Here is a 16,774-nt window from a genome sequence, read left to right on the forward strand (position 1 = left end):
CCCACACAAACCCAATTCCCCCCCAGCTGCCACACACAGACCCAAATCCCCACATTAGCCCCTCACAGACCCAAATCCACCCCCACCTGCCCTACACCCATAACCCCAGGAACAGGCTGGCAAAGGCCAGCCCTCTCCCTTTGTTCCCTATGCTGGGAACTTCTAAACTCTCTTTCCCTGGGCAATTCTGCACAGCCCAGGGGTGCCACAATGGTGGGCACACTTCTGAGTGCCAGCTGGTCCCTGTGAAAGAGCACCTGAACCACAGACACCCTCCCTCAAATTCCCCCACCACCTACAGAGATGGCTGGCCAGCCAGCCCCATTGTTCCCTATGATGGGAACCAACTGCACAACAAAGAATAAAACAAGAACAACACAAAATAAAGTTTTAAAAAAATTATTTTCTCCCTTCCAAAGTACAAGTAGGCAAAGCATTATGACACATTACACCAGCAGTCCCCCACACAGAAAAATTAAAACAAAACTCACTTAACATCAGAGAATCACAAAGCATGATTCCTGTCAAAAACACTTTATTTCTTGAACAGCTTTAGGTTACACAGCAGGGGGGAACACCAAAGGGCATGGCAGCACTATCTTACACAAAAATAACACAACTCACTTAACATCAGAGAATCACAAAGCATGATTCCTGTCAAAAACACTTTATTTCTTGAACAGCTTTAGGTTACACAGCAGGGGGGAACACCAAAGGGCATGGCAGCACTATCTTACACAAAAATAACACAACTCACTTAACATCAGAGAATCACAAAACACAATTCCTGTCAAAAACACTTTATTTCTTGAACAGCTTTAGGTTACACAGCAGGGGGGAACACCAAAGGGCATGGCAGCACTATCTTACACAAAAATAACACAACTCACTTAACATCAGAGAATCACAAAAACACAATTCCTGGCAAAAACACTTTATTTCTTGAACAGCTTTAGGTTACACAGTAGGAGGGCACAACAGGGCATGATAGCAATGTACTACAAAAAATAATACAACCCACTTCACCGTTATTGACAGCAATTGTGTTTGTGTGATTCTCTGATGTGAAGTAAGTTGTGTTATTTTTGCGTAGTACACTGCTTTCCTGCTCTGCGGTGCCTTCCTACTGTGTAACCTAAAGCAGTTACAGAAATAAAGTGCTTTTGACAGCTATTTTTTGGGGTGATTCTTTAATGTGAAGTGAGTTGTGTTATTTTTGTGTAAGATACTGCTTCCATGCCCTTTGGTGTGTCCCCCTGCTGTGTAGCCTAAAGGTGTTCAAGAAATAAAGTGTTTTTGACAGGAATTGTGCTTTTGTGATTCTCTGATGTTAAGTGAGTTGTGTTATTTTTGTGTAAGATAGTGCTGCCATGCCCTTTGGTGTTCCCCCCTGCTGTGTAACCTAAAGCTGTTCAAGAAATAAAGTGTTTTTGACAGGAATCATGCTTTGTGATTCTCTGATGTTAAGTGAGTTGTGTTATTTTTGTGTAAGATAGTGCTGCCATGCCCTTTGGTGTTCCCCCCTGCTGTGTAACCTAAAGCTGTTCAAGAAATAAAGTGTTTTTGACAGGTATCATGCTTTGTGATTCTCTGATGTTAAGTGAGTTGTGTTATTTTTCTGTGTGGGGGACTGCTGGTGTAATGTGTCATAATGCTTTGCCTACTTGTACTTTGGAAGGGAGAAAAAAAAATTTAAAACTTTATTTTGTGTTGTTCTTGTTTTATTCTTTGTTGTGCAGTTGGTTCCCATCATAGGGAACAATGGGGCTGGCTGGCCAGCCATCTCTGTAGGTGGTGGGGGAATTTGAGGGAGGGTGTCTGTGGTTCAGGTGCTCTTTCACAGGGACCAGCTGGCACTCAGAAGTGTGCCCACCATTGTGGCACCCCTGGGCTGTGCAGAATTGCCTAGGGAAAGAGAGTTTAGAAGTTCCCAGCATAGGGAACAAAGGGAGAGGGCTGGCCTTTGCCAGCCTGTTCCTGGGGTTATGGGTGTGGGGCAGGTGGGGGTGGATTTGGGTCTGTGAGGGGCTAATGTGGGGATTTGGGTCTGTGTGTGGCAGCTGGGGGGAATTGGGTTTGTGTGGGGCTGTAAGGGGTGGACTTTAGGGGCTGAGAGGACCTACTTGGGGAGGCCATGAAATGCCCCCCCCCAAGTGGGAGCAGTCTGAGCCTTGGTGGGGGGTGGGAGGAAGGGTGGGAGAAGGGCCCCAGAGGGCTGGGGGGCATTTTGCATGCAAAATGCCACCCCTGGCAACACAAGCCTCCCCCAGCTGTCAGTGGTAGAGATGAGAGCAGAGCATCTACTTGGGGAGGCCATGAATTGCCCCCCCAAGTGGGAGCAGGCTGAGCCTTGGTGGGGGGTGGGAGGAGGGGTGGGAGAAGGGCCCCAGAGGGTTGGGGGGCATTTTGCATGCAAAATGCCACCCCTGGCAACACAAGCCTCCCCCAGCTGTCAGTGGTAGAGATTAGAGCACCTACTTGGGGAGGCCATGAAATGGCCCCCCCAAGTGGGAGCAGGCTGAGCCTTGGTGGGGGGTGGGAGGAGTGGTGGGAGAAGGGCCCCTGAGGGCTGGGGGGCATTTTGCATGCAAAATGCCACCCCTGGCAAAGGAAGCCTGCCTCTTCATTTTTTCCCCATAGGAAATAATGAAGAAAGATCAGCAGCAGCATGCTAACAATATGCTGCTCCTTCGCTTTCTTATGGGAGGATGGGGGGACCTGCTTTGGGGGGCCATAACATGGCCCCCCAAAGTCCAATCTGTCTGAAACTTGGGTGGTTGTTAGAGAAGGGTTAGAGGAAGGTCCCCACCAATTTTGGGCTTATTCGGTGGGAAAATGCCTCCTCCAGGCGTCCTGGAAGACGGAGGCATTTTCCCATAGGAAAGCCGAAAGAATCCCGAAACGTTTCGGCTTTTTTCTTTCGGCTACCCGAAACGTTTCGGCATTCCCCGAAACGTTTCGGCATTCCCCGAAAGAAGCCGAAACACTTTTGTTTCGGCATTCTTTCGGCATTCTGAATGCCGAAACGCACATCCCTAATCAGCACTAGAGATGAAATACTCTTCTGGATCTAAGTAGTTATGAAAAGCTCTGCAATAAAGCACAGCAGATGGTTTGTGAACGCAAACTTGTCTTGAGTTACCTGGAAGCTGGCAGCAGAGGGTAGCATGGAGTCACTTGTGTGCTTGATCAGGGAAGTAACCACAAGGAGACTGAAGGAGGCTGAACTCTTCCATTACTATCCAAATACACTGATAAGTGATTCAGGGGTGAAGGGAAGCTGAACCCACCACTTGCTATTACAGCAATAGTGTCTAGGCATCTGCCGGGCCAAAGGTTGGTTACTTGTAAGGCACAGTGTGCCACCAAATTTGTGAGCATGTTGGGTGAAGCAAAAATTTTGTGTGTTTGTCTTATAAGTAGTAATCTTCAATGCAGTAAATGTTTTGTTATCTGGTACTTGGTTACCCAAAACACTCAGTTAACTGACATTGCCCAGCTATCATACCCCTGCATATTTGGGTGCATACTTGCTCCACTCCTGCCTCCCCAGCCATTCATCTGGATGCATTTGGCCCTTGCTGGGCTTCTGACAGCTGATGCTGGCAGTTGACATCATCAGTGAGTATCTGCTTCTCCCTTAAGCTGCCTTGAGCTGTCAAGAGCAAGCTCTGCTGCATGGCTCCTGGGAAGAAAGTCCACTTGTCATCCTTTTGTGTTTGGCACCTATGTGGCTGGGAGGCAAGGACAGGGTCTTCCCAGCTGTGGGGCTTTTGCCATGGCTTTCCTCTAGGTGAAGAAGAGCAATAAGCTTGAGTATATCCAGCACATTTGATTAACCAGCAACCCGTGTTCCATGTGAGTGCTGGGTAACAAAGCTTTTCCTGTGTTTTCAAAGATCATTCATACTTCGGAAACAGAGGCTCATGCCTTCTTAAAGCTGTACTTGTATTAATTTTGTAATCTGCATTTCCCCTGCTTTATTTTAATTCTTTAATCAGTTTGACTGATTCTCAAATTTTTAATGTGCTACCTCAAGTCAAAAAGAAAAACTGTATTTCCCAAGGTGACAAAATAAAAATGACGATGTTCGTTGGATGGCTTTAGTGCTGGAGAAGAGACTGACAAGAGAATAGACTGCTTGAACCACAGCATTTTTGAGATAATGAGATAATGGCTTTTATTTTCAAGGCCTGCTATATAGAGGAAGCATAGGATGGGATGGATGGGTTATGTGTGTATTTGTGTGTGTAAATATATAAATTGTTAGGTCTACTTCTACTCAGTGAACTGATGCACTCACTAGACATGTTCTTGTGAATCTACCAGTGATGGTCTCTTAACTTTGTAGTTGACATCCTTGTTTAATAGAACACATCTATTATGTCTGTTTCCTTGCTTTTAGAACATTATTTTCTCATAATGATAAACAGTGGAGCAAATAAACCAAACTGAATAAGTATATTTAGTATATTACACTGAAAACTTATTTTTAGTCACTGTCTTCTCTTGGCATATCATGGCTACAACTTCTGCCAGAGTTGGCAGTGGTAGAACACACTTTTTGTTAGAGCAAGGATGGCGCATAATTCACAAGAGGACAGATCCTTATGAGTCATGTAGGTCATTCCCACTTGTGTGGAAAAATATGACGACATTGCTGTGCTCAGTGTTCTATTTATAGGCCAGCCAGAATTTCAAGTACGTTTTGCTTTTTTTAGATGAAGTAAACAGTAATGGGAGTTTGTCTTGAAGTGAAGTTACTGCTAGGCCATAGAAGGAATGATGCTTAATCAAATATTTACCCAAAGGCCAGAAGCCAAAGGAGGAGCATGCTGTCTCCAAATTTAAGTTTGTAAGAGAATGATTGGATGGAAGGAATGGGTCCCTTGCTGTCCTTGGCATGTATGCTATGGGGCTTGTAGAAAGATAATCTTCCTTCTTAGTAAAACTTCAGAAGCCAATTATTTGACCACAGGAACAGACGTGACAAAATAAAAAAAAGATCAAATGTAGTTTTAGTAGTTGTAGTGTCTCCACCATTCCTAGAGAGCTACCTCCTTATTTGATCCCTTCTGAATTGCTATAGTCCTGTTCCAGGGTAAAAAAGATTACATTTTTGAGAATAAAATACGACTATTTAATTGATCTTGAGTATTTGTGTTCAGTAATGGTCTCGAATCCTAGATCTGAAAGGATAGCTGTTGAATACTTCTTATTACACTGTATACAACCTTGGGTCTTAATACCATTCTCTACACACAGATGTTCTTTGTTTTATTGATGTAAGGAGCAACTTTATGGTAGGATACATTTATATGAATAGTCAAGTCATATCTATGAGACTGTTAAGATGAAATTCCTTGGCCTTTATTTTTGTTTCTTGGTATTAATCGGCCTGATATCACAAGTCCTTAAACAGAGATGGTAAAGCAGTATATTTTCAATTTTGAGGCTCAGTTTAATAACCAGCATGAGCAGTCCTTGCTACATTTATTGTTTCTTTCCTGATCTGTTAGGGGGAAGCCTTTTCTGAGTCATAATTTGAAAAATAGCTGCTACATCATAATGCCAGTGTCTTTGGCATGCTTATGGCTTATGAAATCACAGCTATATCTGGATTCTTTTCTAATGACTGATTATTTCCTTTTGCTACAGTCTTGATAACAAGCCAGCGGCTGAATAGTTGAGTGCACTTCATTAGTAGCAAATCAGCCTTCATAGTTTATGCTAAGCAGATTTTTTATACTAGGAATTTGTTGTGCAACCAGAACTTTTTCTCTATTCTGCACACATCATTTCTTGACTTAGATACTTTTAGGAGGGCAATTGTTGCAGAATTCTATTTGTTTGAATCTTAACAATGTAAAGTAATTTTATGCTCTCTTTTTAAAAATCCTCCAGACTGATATAGCAGCAAAACAAGGCCTGTGGCTAAATTAGCCAGTTTATGAACAGTTATAGTGTAATAACAATTATGAATGGAGACATAACTCAAATGCCTTTGCTTAGTGAAAAGGAGCAATTGAAAGATTTTCAGGTTTTGAACTTTCAACAGGATCTCCGTATGCTTATAAAAAGAGATGTGAATTTGTTAATTTTTATTTTTAAAGCATTTATCGTCTACTTTTCCCCAAATGAATCAGGGTGGATTAAAGAAATTGATTTATAAACAGGCTGCTTTTTAAACAGATTGATTAGTGAAGTTTAAATTTGAGGTTACCAATTTCAGTATAAGAATAGTGTTAACAATATGCAGTCATGTGTTCATCATTGACAATTGGCCATCTATCAGGTTTCTGTGAAAATGGTATGCCAACGTCTATGGATACACGCAGCTGACATAGGCAAATTATAGAGTTTCTGGTCATGATATTAAAGGTGTCCCTGAGTGACTAACTGTATTCCATTAGTAATAGGTTATTAATTGATCTAGAAAACTGATGTGGGGATACGAGGGACTGCCTTACAGTGGCTTGTCTCTTTTCTCCACCGTTGGGGACAGAGGGTGGCACTTGGGGAGAAATTGTCACCTTGTCACCCATTGATGTACGGGGTCCCGCAGGGGGCAATACTCTCCCCTTCATTGTTTAACATCTATATGCGCCCCCTTGCCCAGTTGGTGCGAAGTTTTGGGCTTGGGTGTCATCAATATGCAGATGACACCCAGCTGTATTTGATGATGGATGGCCGGGCCGGCCCAACTGAGCCCCAGATGTCCTGGAACATGCGTTGGCAGCCGTGACTGATTGATTGAAACAGAGTCGACTGAAGCTGAACCCAACAAAGACAGAGGCCCTGTACTTGAGCCACGGGGAACTGGGTTCAGGACTCCAGCTCCTGGCCCTCAATGGGGCACAGCTTGTGCCAGTTCCAAGGGTCAGGAGCCTGGGGGTAATCCTGGATGCCTCCCTGAAAATGGAGGCACAGATCACAGCGGTTGTCAGGTCTTCTTTTTTCCACCTGTGGCAGACCAGGCAACTTGTCCCCTACCTGTCTACCTGTGACTTAACTACAGTGATCCAGGCAATGGTCATCTCTAGGTTAGATTACTGTAACTCGCTGTATGCGGGCCTATCCTTGAGCCTGACCCAGAGATTGCAGCTGGTGCAAAATGCAGCAGCATGCGTCATTATGAAAGCACGAAATAGGGTGCATATTACACCAATACTGTGCGAGCTTCATTGGTTGCCCTTGGAGTACTGGATCAGGTTCAAGGTTCTGATATTGACCTATAAGGCCTTGTGTGGACTGGGGCCAGTGTACTTGAGGGACCGTCTCTCCCCGTATATTCCCTGGAGGACCCTCCGATCAGGAGAAAATCAATTGTTATCGGCCCCTGGCCCCAAGGAGGCCTGCCTCGCCTCAACTAGAGCCAGGGCTTTCTCAGTCCTGGCTCCTACCTGGTGGAGTGCTCTGACTACTGAGACCAGGGCCTGGCAGGATTTACTATCTTTCCGCCGGGCCTGTAAGACAGAGTTGTTCCGCCAGGCTCATGGCTGAGGTTGGGCCTCCACTGGCCAGAGGATGCAACATCTACCCTGTGAAAGCTGCCCACCACTGTTTGTTTTTCAGATGCTGTTACGTGCTGCTATATCTAGTTGTACTACTGTATTGTTTGTTAATAGTTGTATTGCTGCTGCCAGGCAAAGAGTTCTGCTATTTTTATATGATGTTTTAATGTTTTGATATGGAATGTTTTTTAAATGATTTTAAGGTTGTTATCCGCCCTGAGCCCACTTGTGGGTAGGACGGAATACAAATATGATATAAATAAAATAAATAAATAAATAAAACATCAATTGTAGATCAGTTTGACTCATTTAGATATACACGTGCCCATTGCTATCTGTGACAGAACTCAGTGAGCACAAAGTTACACTGTCCATTGCCAGGCAGGGGAAAAGGTCTCACTTGAATGTTTGGAGCTGTCTTACACTTGTTTTTGCATTGTATGTATGAAATAATGGTGTTGGTGGGTAGTTGAGAGATCTATCTGTAATGTGCTAATATTATGGGTGTAGTTCTGATGTTGGTTACAGTTACTAAAAATCTTTCTTAAGAGATCTTTCATCCTGTAGACTTGGAAACTGTGAGGCAGACCTCTTAGAACAGAAACTTCAAAATGTCTGCAGGCAGGCTGCAAATTTCGAGACCTTAGAAATGATCTGCTGCTCTTGGAAGATGAGCAGTGGGTGAGAATTCTTTCTCTGTTCCCCAAATGGGATTTCTGTAAGCAGCATTTGAATGCAAACTCCTTGGTTCCTTTCCTTTGGTTCAATGCCTAGAATAGTCAGATGAGCCCTCTTGCTTTTAGAAGATTGAGGCCTGCTATTGCATGCAATAATCTCCAAACTCACCTGGCTAAAAGATGGCTGGCATTGGCTTGGGGATGAGAATGTCTTGGAAGCTGAACTGAGAGTTTGAGAAATATTACTCTGTGAGCCCAGTGGTGACATTGTTTTGGCGACTGTCAACTCCTGGGTATGAGATACTACGAATGTAATACTGTAATTGCAGTGCCCTTCTTTGTTTGATTCAATTATCTATTGATAGTTTACAAAGAGCCATCAGGGTTGCCACCATAGAGCTTAAATTCTTTCACGCTTGTGCTCCTGTGAACCTCCTAAATTGTGACTGTTTCCTTGTGTTGTTAAAAGGTTGCTGCTGAAGATTATGAAGTCTTAATATTGGTTTAATGCCTGAAATTTCAAAAGCCAGAAATGATACACGCTTTTTATATATTCAGGTGACAGAGTCATAGATGTAGGGTCAGAATGGCGAACGTTCAGCAATGACAAAGCAACCAAAGATCCATCTCGAGTTGGAGATACCCAGAATCCTCTCTTAAGTGATGGAGATTTGACTACAATGATTGGCAAGGTAATATTTAATCATAAAATTTAATGTTTTAGTCCCATGAAAGCATGTACAGTAACAGGAAGGTCCTGCGAGGTTCAAATTAAGGAGCCTTAAAAGGAAATGTTATTCCATAAACAAACTAGCTGTTTCATGATCACTTCTTGGTGTTCTCTGCATCTTCTTTGTGGATTCAGACTAGAAGATTGCATTCATTGATCTCCTTTGGTAGTATTGTGGCCCTGTAACACGCCCCCCCCCCCCTCGTTCAATACATTGTGTAGTATAGATTTGAATTTTTTTCCTCACAAATGAAGACTATAGGAAGTAGGGGAAATTAGGGCACAACATTTATATTTTCTTACCTGCTGCTTTCCAGGGCACCCAAAAGCTACTCTGAGTTATTTAAGCCAGTCTAAGCAAATTCTTTTTTGATGTGCATTTGGCAAAACTACTAGAGATTAACATTCCCAAGAACCTTACTATTTATTCTCATGATGCCTTATAGACCCACATCTGCTTTTCAGATATTTATGAATTTTGATGCAACTGTACTGAACATGTTGGGTGAAAGGAAAGGGGAAGCACTGCTAGACTTGGGGACATTTTGTCACTGAAACTATTTTCAGCACTGGTGATTAGTTTTCCTTTTGGAATCGTAGCTAGTTTCCATAACGGGAAGAATATTATGATCAGGTGCTTGAATACAGCAGAGCTGCAGTTGAATACATTTTGTGTGTGTGTGTCACAGTTTTAATTTTTCCTTAATTTCTTAAACATCATAGTTTCAGGTGGGTAGCTGTGTTGGTATGCAGTCAAAGAGCAAGATCTAGGACCACTAGTGCCTTAAAGGTCAACTAGATTTCCAAGGTATGAGCTTTTGAGAGCAAAAAAGCTCATATTTTGGAAAACTAGTTGGTCTTTAAGGCACTGTTGGACCTGGGACAATATACTCTTTCTAGGGAACAGTTGATATGTGACTATACTGGATTCATTGTTATTAAGACATTGCCAGGTTAAATAATACAACTAAATGTCCGAAATTAATAGGGGCACATTCTAGTATAGTGTTTAACTTCAGTTATTCCAGGAGTCTTTTCTTTTACACGTGAGATGTGAGAGCTTTTTGCCTAATAGGCTTGCATAAAGGAGTTTAGACCAGTGGTCAGTGGTGTGTTTACTATTTTGTGATATTCCATGAAGCCAGAAATACTCTTGTGAAGGTGGCAGCCAGCCTTTAGTATTATCTGATAAAAATGGGAGTGAGGGCTCCTTGGTCCAGTGCAGAAAGGCAAACTTAACTGCCACATGGCTGGATATAAAATCATTTTCTATCGCAAAGTGAAGAATAGTCCCCAAATACCTGCTAATGAGAAAAGCTTATCTATGGCTTCTGCTTCTACTGTAGTTAAGTGGTTGGGTCATGAGTCAGCCCTCTGCTGGTTTGATTCCCACTACTGCCATGAGCTCAGCAGGTGGCCTTGGGCAAGCCACTTGTCTCAGCCCCAGCTATATTGTGGGGATAATAATAACACTGACTTTGTCCACAGCTCTGAGTGGGGCACTAATCTATCTAGAAGAGCAGTATATAAGCACACTGTTATTATATACTCTTGTTGTTGTGACTAGAGAGGTAAAATTTCTAGAAATTGAAACCGCAGGAAACCACAGAAATTTTGGGAAAATTTGAAATAGATGCAATACTTTTCTGTCAAGCCAAAACAACATTTACTAATCTAACTACATAATAAAGTGCATCAAACAAATTGGCATATAAATATGAAATTTTACTATTTGGCATACTTAGGACATTTAAAAGTATAAAGTCTTCATTTTCAGTTTACCCCATACATGGCAGAGTTGCAAATTACTGCAGCTTATGCTGCCACAGTACATGTTGCTCGATTTTCATTAATTGAGATGTAAGAAAAAATAAAGTTGAAAGAGAGAGTATTTCGTAGGATTTTTTAAAGTGCTCCCTCAAATTTTCCAGTTTTTCCTTTGAAAAAATAGAAAATAGTTTTTTGGGGGAAAACATTCTCCTCCAAATTCCCCCCCCCCTGCCTTCTCAGCTCTAATTGTGACATAACTTGAGTGAATTAGAGCTCTTTTCATCAGATGTGTGTAGTGCTTCTCTTGAGTTTTATTTTTTTTAAGCTATGTCCATGATAATTACAGTTGGCAATTCAGATCAAGATTAGTTGGGTAAGGGACAGTCTGAAAATGTGGAACTGATCAACCTTTACAAATGTGTGTGGTACCTAATGTCCACAGTAGTTGTATAGAGCATGTTTTCTCAGTAATGGTCAATATTTGAACAACTAAACTGATAAGTCTTGTTTATATAGGGAAATTGGTCAGTTGCATCAGTGCAAATCCATTTTTGACATGTTTTGTTTGTTATGACTTCCATAATTTTGGCCATAAGCCAGTTTAATTATAAAGCAAAATGCATATTTAAATTGAAATACTTGATGAGTTAGTGCCTGGTGGTATGCAAGTGAAGAATTACAGGCAGTTATTCATACTCTAGATCTTGATTCATCCAGAGGTTCCTAAATGGTTCATCTTCATCTACTCATTATCTGTGGTTCCCTGCATGCACACTTTCTATATATTCTAGGCAATTAAGGGACTTTCTTTCATATCCCACTGGATAACTTTTCTGGCCTACACAAAGATATAATGGCACTTAAAACCAATTTATCTTCATACCAGAGATACAAAGACCACTGTACCAGAAGGAAAGCACAAATTGGGATGTACACAAGCCATGTTCTAAGTTTACATGTCTAGAAGGCAAATGTTTTAGAATGCAAAGAGTAAATTCCTTTCCATTCAGGGAATCTTTGAAAGGAACAGCTTCACCTTACATGGAGATAGATCAAAATGGGTAGCCTGTCTGTAGCAGTAGAAAAGAAAAAGAGTCCAGTAGCACCTATAAGACTAACAAAATTTGTGGGTACGAGCTTTTGTGAGTCACAGCTCAGTATCTGAAGTGAGGTGTGACTCACGAAAGCTCATACCCTACTACAAATTTTGTTAGTCTTATAGGTGCTATTGGACTCTTGTTCTTTTCTACAGCTTCACTTTAGTGAGAGGACTATAGAAAGTATTATGGTGTCCTGCAATATACAACACAGTGCTGGTGGTGTAAAGTGCCATCAAGTTGTAGCTGTCTTACAGCAGCTTCTGCTGGAGTTTTCAAGGCAAGGGACTAACAGAGGTGGTTTGCCAGTGCCTGCCTCCGCATAGCAACCCTGGTCTTCTTTGGAATTCTCCCATCCAATTATGAACCAAGACTGACCCTGTTTAGTTTTTGAGATCTGACAAGATCATACTGCCAGCAATTAAATGGTGTTCCAACTAGTGTCTTAAGAATATGGGTGGTAGGCAAACAGGACTGCAAATGCCCCCCCCCCCGCCCGCTGAGATGATACATTGCTTTTTTATTCATTGTGTTCTTGAATGCCTTTTAAGTGAGGTAAAACGGCTTACTGGAAACTTACCTTCAGTACTAGTGATGGCAAGGCAGCCAGCCACACTACATGGTTTTGTTACTCATCTGCATACTACAGACTTCCTTGGAGTAGTTCTTTTGCATTGCCTATGGAATGCTTAGCAATTTCAGGTCCTCCTGAGCTTTCTCTTACCCATTGTTTTTGCTAGTGCTTTCTTTTTTGTTGACTAGTCCAGGGGCAGCGTAAAAATTTCACAGGTCCCAAAACCTGGTTACGCTTCAGTATGTGTGTAGAGGGCATTATTCTTCATCTCCTGTTATCAGAAGAGTTCTGTCATGTAACCCATGACCACTGGTGTTTAATAATTGTTGACTTTCTATCAGCAATAATTAAGTGCTGTCAAGTCACAGCTGACTTGTGATGGCCCCATGAAGTTCCACCCCATGGGGATTTCAAGGGAAGAGATGAACAGAAGTGGTTTGTCATTTCCTTCCTCTGCAGAGCAACCCTGGTCTTCCTTCGTGGTCTCCCAATCCAACCACTGACCATGGCTGACCCTTCTTAGCTTTCAAGCTCTCTCAAGCTTGGGCTAGTCTGGGCTGTTTAAGCTGCTAATACTAATAAGTTAGACATATTCATAAGTCCAGTTTCCTTTTAAGGAGCAGACAGCTCCTTACAATCACATTTTAAAACCGGCCGTCTGTGTGTGTTTCATTAAATGTCATTGTACTGAAGCCAAGCACGTATCTGTAATCTTATGTAAAAAGTCTAGTGTAAAACCAGAGACTGCCCCACAACTTCACTGAAGTTAATGGAGAACTCATAGGAGGGGGAGATTGGATGGGATCCATCAACTTCCTTCTGCTAAGCAAGGAGACCTTCTGCACCAGAGCTAGGCTCCTCACATAGTGGAAAGGAGTTTTTGGATCCAACTCAGTATGTTGCTTCCCTTCCAACTTGGCTTTTTCAGTTTTGGGGGGCTTTGTTCCTTGCTGCTTTCTGGCAAAGGCCATTGTGAAGGCAGCAGGCTATCCCTCATGTACTCTTTATCCCTCATGTACTCTTTAAGTGCTCTTTAAGTGGGGTCACCAGCCTGATGTGAATGTTTCCTAGGCAAGCAGGCATGCCACTCTGGTAATGTACAGCCTTATGAAAGCTGGGGTGAAGTAGCCTATCTTTAAAATGGGGAATACACGCAGGCAAGAAATTCAAACGTACAAAGTACTTTACAAATGTTGAATTAAAAAAAAATACTGATTGCTAGCTAATGTAATAGTCTCACCATGAACAGCCTGTTCAGCTGTTTCCATGTGGAAATGGGTAAAACAATGATAGCTCCCTGCTGCAACGTAAAGGCTATATAACTGTCATCCATTTTCTTAATTGTTAGGCAACGGTAAGAAAGTAATGCCTACTGCAAATGGTGAATTGATCATTCCTTCTTCATCCCTCATATTCTTAGTATGTATCTTTAAGTGCTGTCCTAAACTTTCTTCTGCAGGGCACAGGTGCAGCTAGTTTCGATGAATTTGGGAATTCCAAGTATCAAAACCGCAGGACAATGAGCAGCTCCGATCGTGCAATGATGAATGCGTTTAAAGAAATCGCTAGCATGGCAGACAGAATCAACCTCCCCCGAAATATAGTTGTAAGTTCGTGTCTCTTTCTCTTAAATTGTTCTGGCATTTACTTAGTTAGCATAATATAATGAGCACATGAATTTTTGATATTATTGCTAATTAAATGGCCCAGAGTTAATTAAATTTTGTCTGCTTGCTTTGAAGGATCGAACAAATAATTTATTCAAGCAAGTGTATGAGCAGAAAAGCCTAAAGGGGAGAAGTAACGATGCCATAGCCTCTGCTTGTCTCTATATTGCCTGCAGACAAGAGGGTGTTCCACGGACATTTAAAGGTAGGCATTTAGTGGCACACGTTTCAGTTACTAGTGGCCGACATCTGCTCAGCTAGTGCAGGCCACCACTTCATGGTGTAATATTTGAGAGTACTAAAACAAGGCACCTAATTCGAGGTATTTTGTATGAGATTTTGCCCTTTTTCTGCTGTGGGTTTTCCCTTGTGCATATGTGTAACTTGGATTTATCTTTAGGAGGTGAAACAAACATTGGTTGTGCCTAAACACTGCTATGTAATATGGATGAAGAGTACTGTTTCGTATCACCAGATATCCTGCAGGGCCAAACCACAAACCTACAACAAAGCAACTCAGTAGGTGCTGCGTTCAAACCAGCCTAAATTAGGCAATGTGACATGTTCTGGCCCTGGTCTGCCAGTTATAGGCTCTCTGAAGCATGCTTTGAGGGTCTGTGAGAGAGTATCTGAGCTGGGCATCCCCTCTTCCTGCTGTATCACAGGTCTAATCCTAAAACAGGCTGTCAGGGAAGCCCTTGACCAGGAATATAATTTGTAAGGTTTCTGATGGTCTCTTACCATGTACCTCTCTCTTCCTAATTGTGGAGTAGCCATTTGGGGCAAGTGTGGGATGCTTGGAAGCCACAATGGACTTCAGCATGCAGTGCTGAAGTTACACTTGTTTGTTTCATGCCTTTCCGTCTGCAATGGTTCTGGTCTTTCTCACTTTATTGTTTTATTTTGTGATATTTTGGTTGGTTCTAATAAAAAGGTGGTCACTGTTGTGTGGTAAATTGTTCTGCAGACAGACCAAAATGCTTACCTACAGTCTGTTGCCTTAAATGCAGAGAGTATTATGCAGATTTTGACTAACAGTTTCTTCTTAATAGGATGCTAGACTGACGTGGGCTCCATGCAGTTGAACAGCTGAAATGGTAGCTCTTGGGTTGATGATTAGTCCTGTAAGGATTAACACTTTGGTGTCTTTCAATGGAATTTTTCTAAAAGTGGATCTGAATTCATTATGTAGACTTGAATTATGAGACCTTGTGAAAATTTAAGACGCTAGCACTATAAGAAATTAATAGAAACTCGTCTTTAATCTCCAGTGAAGAGTACTAAAAGCTTTGCCCTTCTATTAATGCTTGAACATTGATTGTTTTTAGAAATATGTGCTGTCTCCAGAATTTCCAAAAAGGAAATAGGCCGATGCTTCAAGCTTATTTTGAAGGCTCTGGAAACAAGTGTGGATTTGATTACAACTGGAGATTTCATGTCAAGGTTTTGTTCAAACCTGGGTCTTCCCAAGCAAGTCCAGATGGCAGCAACACATATTGCACGTAAAGCTGTGGAGTTAGACTTGGTCCCTGGGAGGAGTCCCATTTCGGTAGCAGCTGCAGCTATTTATATGGCTTCACAAGCCTCTGCAGAAAAGAGGACCCAGAAAGGTAATCTTCCTTTTCCTGCTAAATCTTACCTTTGTAGCTGCAGCAGGAGTAATTCCTCTAAAATGAAACTGGCATTTAGGCGAAAGGCAGAACAGCCTCCTGCTTTTGTCTTAAACGCATCTCCTCTTCAGCACTTAGCCACTGTCTCTTCGTCTTTTCGAGGTAATTTCTTGAGTGGTCAAGCTATGCCGGATTAAATATTTGCTATACAATAGAAGTTTATAGTAAGTGTTCTGAACCTACATATGGAACTAGGAATATAGTGTATCAGTTGTTCTGCTCTTCCGCATATATTCCTCTTAAGTGAGGGGCGTTGGCAAGACTGCCTCCATAACTAACATGCCAAATTGCATGTAGTGTTGGTTGTTCTAGATCACACCTGATGTGAATTGCCTGGCTAATGTAAGTCACAACTTGCCCTGGTCTAGTGTTCTCAGTTAGATCCTATTATGAGCTCAGGATAATTTCAGTCTAGCTTTTCGTTGATTATGTAGACAAGGAATTGAGTGGTCCTTGGTCTAGAATTAAGGAAAGTGTTGCTTGCCTATAATTCTGAAAAATTGGGAGTTCTAGCTTCCCTTTCCTGGCTAGGGGTTGCAGGCTTCAGTGTGAAGAGCTTCCTTCTACACAAAAGCCTAGAGGTGTAGTAGTAAATTATAGATCTTTTAAAACGTGTTACACCCATGCTTGCAAATCTCCACAAGGTGACATTTGCTTACAGCCATAAGGCAGAACCTGCACAACTCCAGTTTGGGAATCTTGAGACTCCAATCGTGGCAGTTCTTAAATCAGGGGTCCTCAAACTTTTTAAACAGGGGGCCAGTTCACTGTCCCTCAGATTGTTGGAGGGCCGGACTAAAAAAAAACTATGAACAAATTCCTATGCGCACTGCACATATCTTATTTTGAAGTAAAAAAACAAAACGGGAACAAATACAATATTTAAAATGAAGAACAAGTAAAGTTAAATCAGCAAACTTACCGGGATTTCAATGGGAACTATGGGCCTGCTTTTGGCTAATGAGATGGTCAACCAACTTTAAAAAAAAAGGCTCTCCTAACTTCAAAAAAAAGGTGCCCCCTATCTGCAAAAAAAAAGACCTCCTAACTTCAGAAAAAAAAGGTCCCCCCTTAA

General features: G+C 42.0%; 1 protein-coding gene across 1 annotated transcript in view; it reads left to right on the top strand.

Moving 5' to 3' along the window:
* GTF2B (general transcription factor IIB) overlaps positions 1-16,774 on the top strand; it is a 32,946-nt gene that overhangs the window by 14,445 nt on the left and 1,727 nt on the right. Inside the window, exons 3-6 of the mRNA XM_054980143.1 lie at positions 8,750-8,883; positions 13,822-13,968; positions 14,105-14,234; positions 15,358-15,639. Of these exons, the coding sequence (XP_054836118.1) occupies positions 8,750-8,883; positions 13,822-13,968; positions 14,105-14,234; positions 15,358-15,639 (693 nt within the window). The remainder of the gene's footprint in view (positions 1-8,749; positions 8,884-13,821; positions 13,969-14,104; positions 14,235-15,357; positions 15,640-16,774) is intronic.

Source organism: Eublepharis macularius, chromosome 5, assembly GCF_028583425.1.
Source record: "Eublepharis macularius isolate TG4126 chromosome 5, MPM_Emac_v1.0, whole genome shotgun sequence".
In the NCBI taxonomy this organism is placed as follows: domain Eukaryota; kingdom Metazoa; phylum Chordata; class Lepidosauria; order Squamata; family Eublepharidae; genus Eublepharis; species Eublepharis macularius.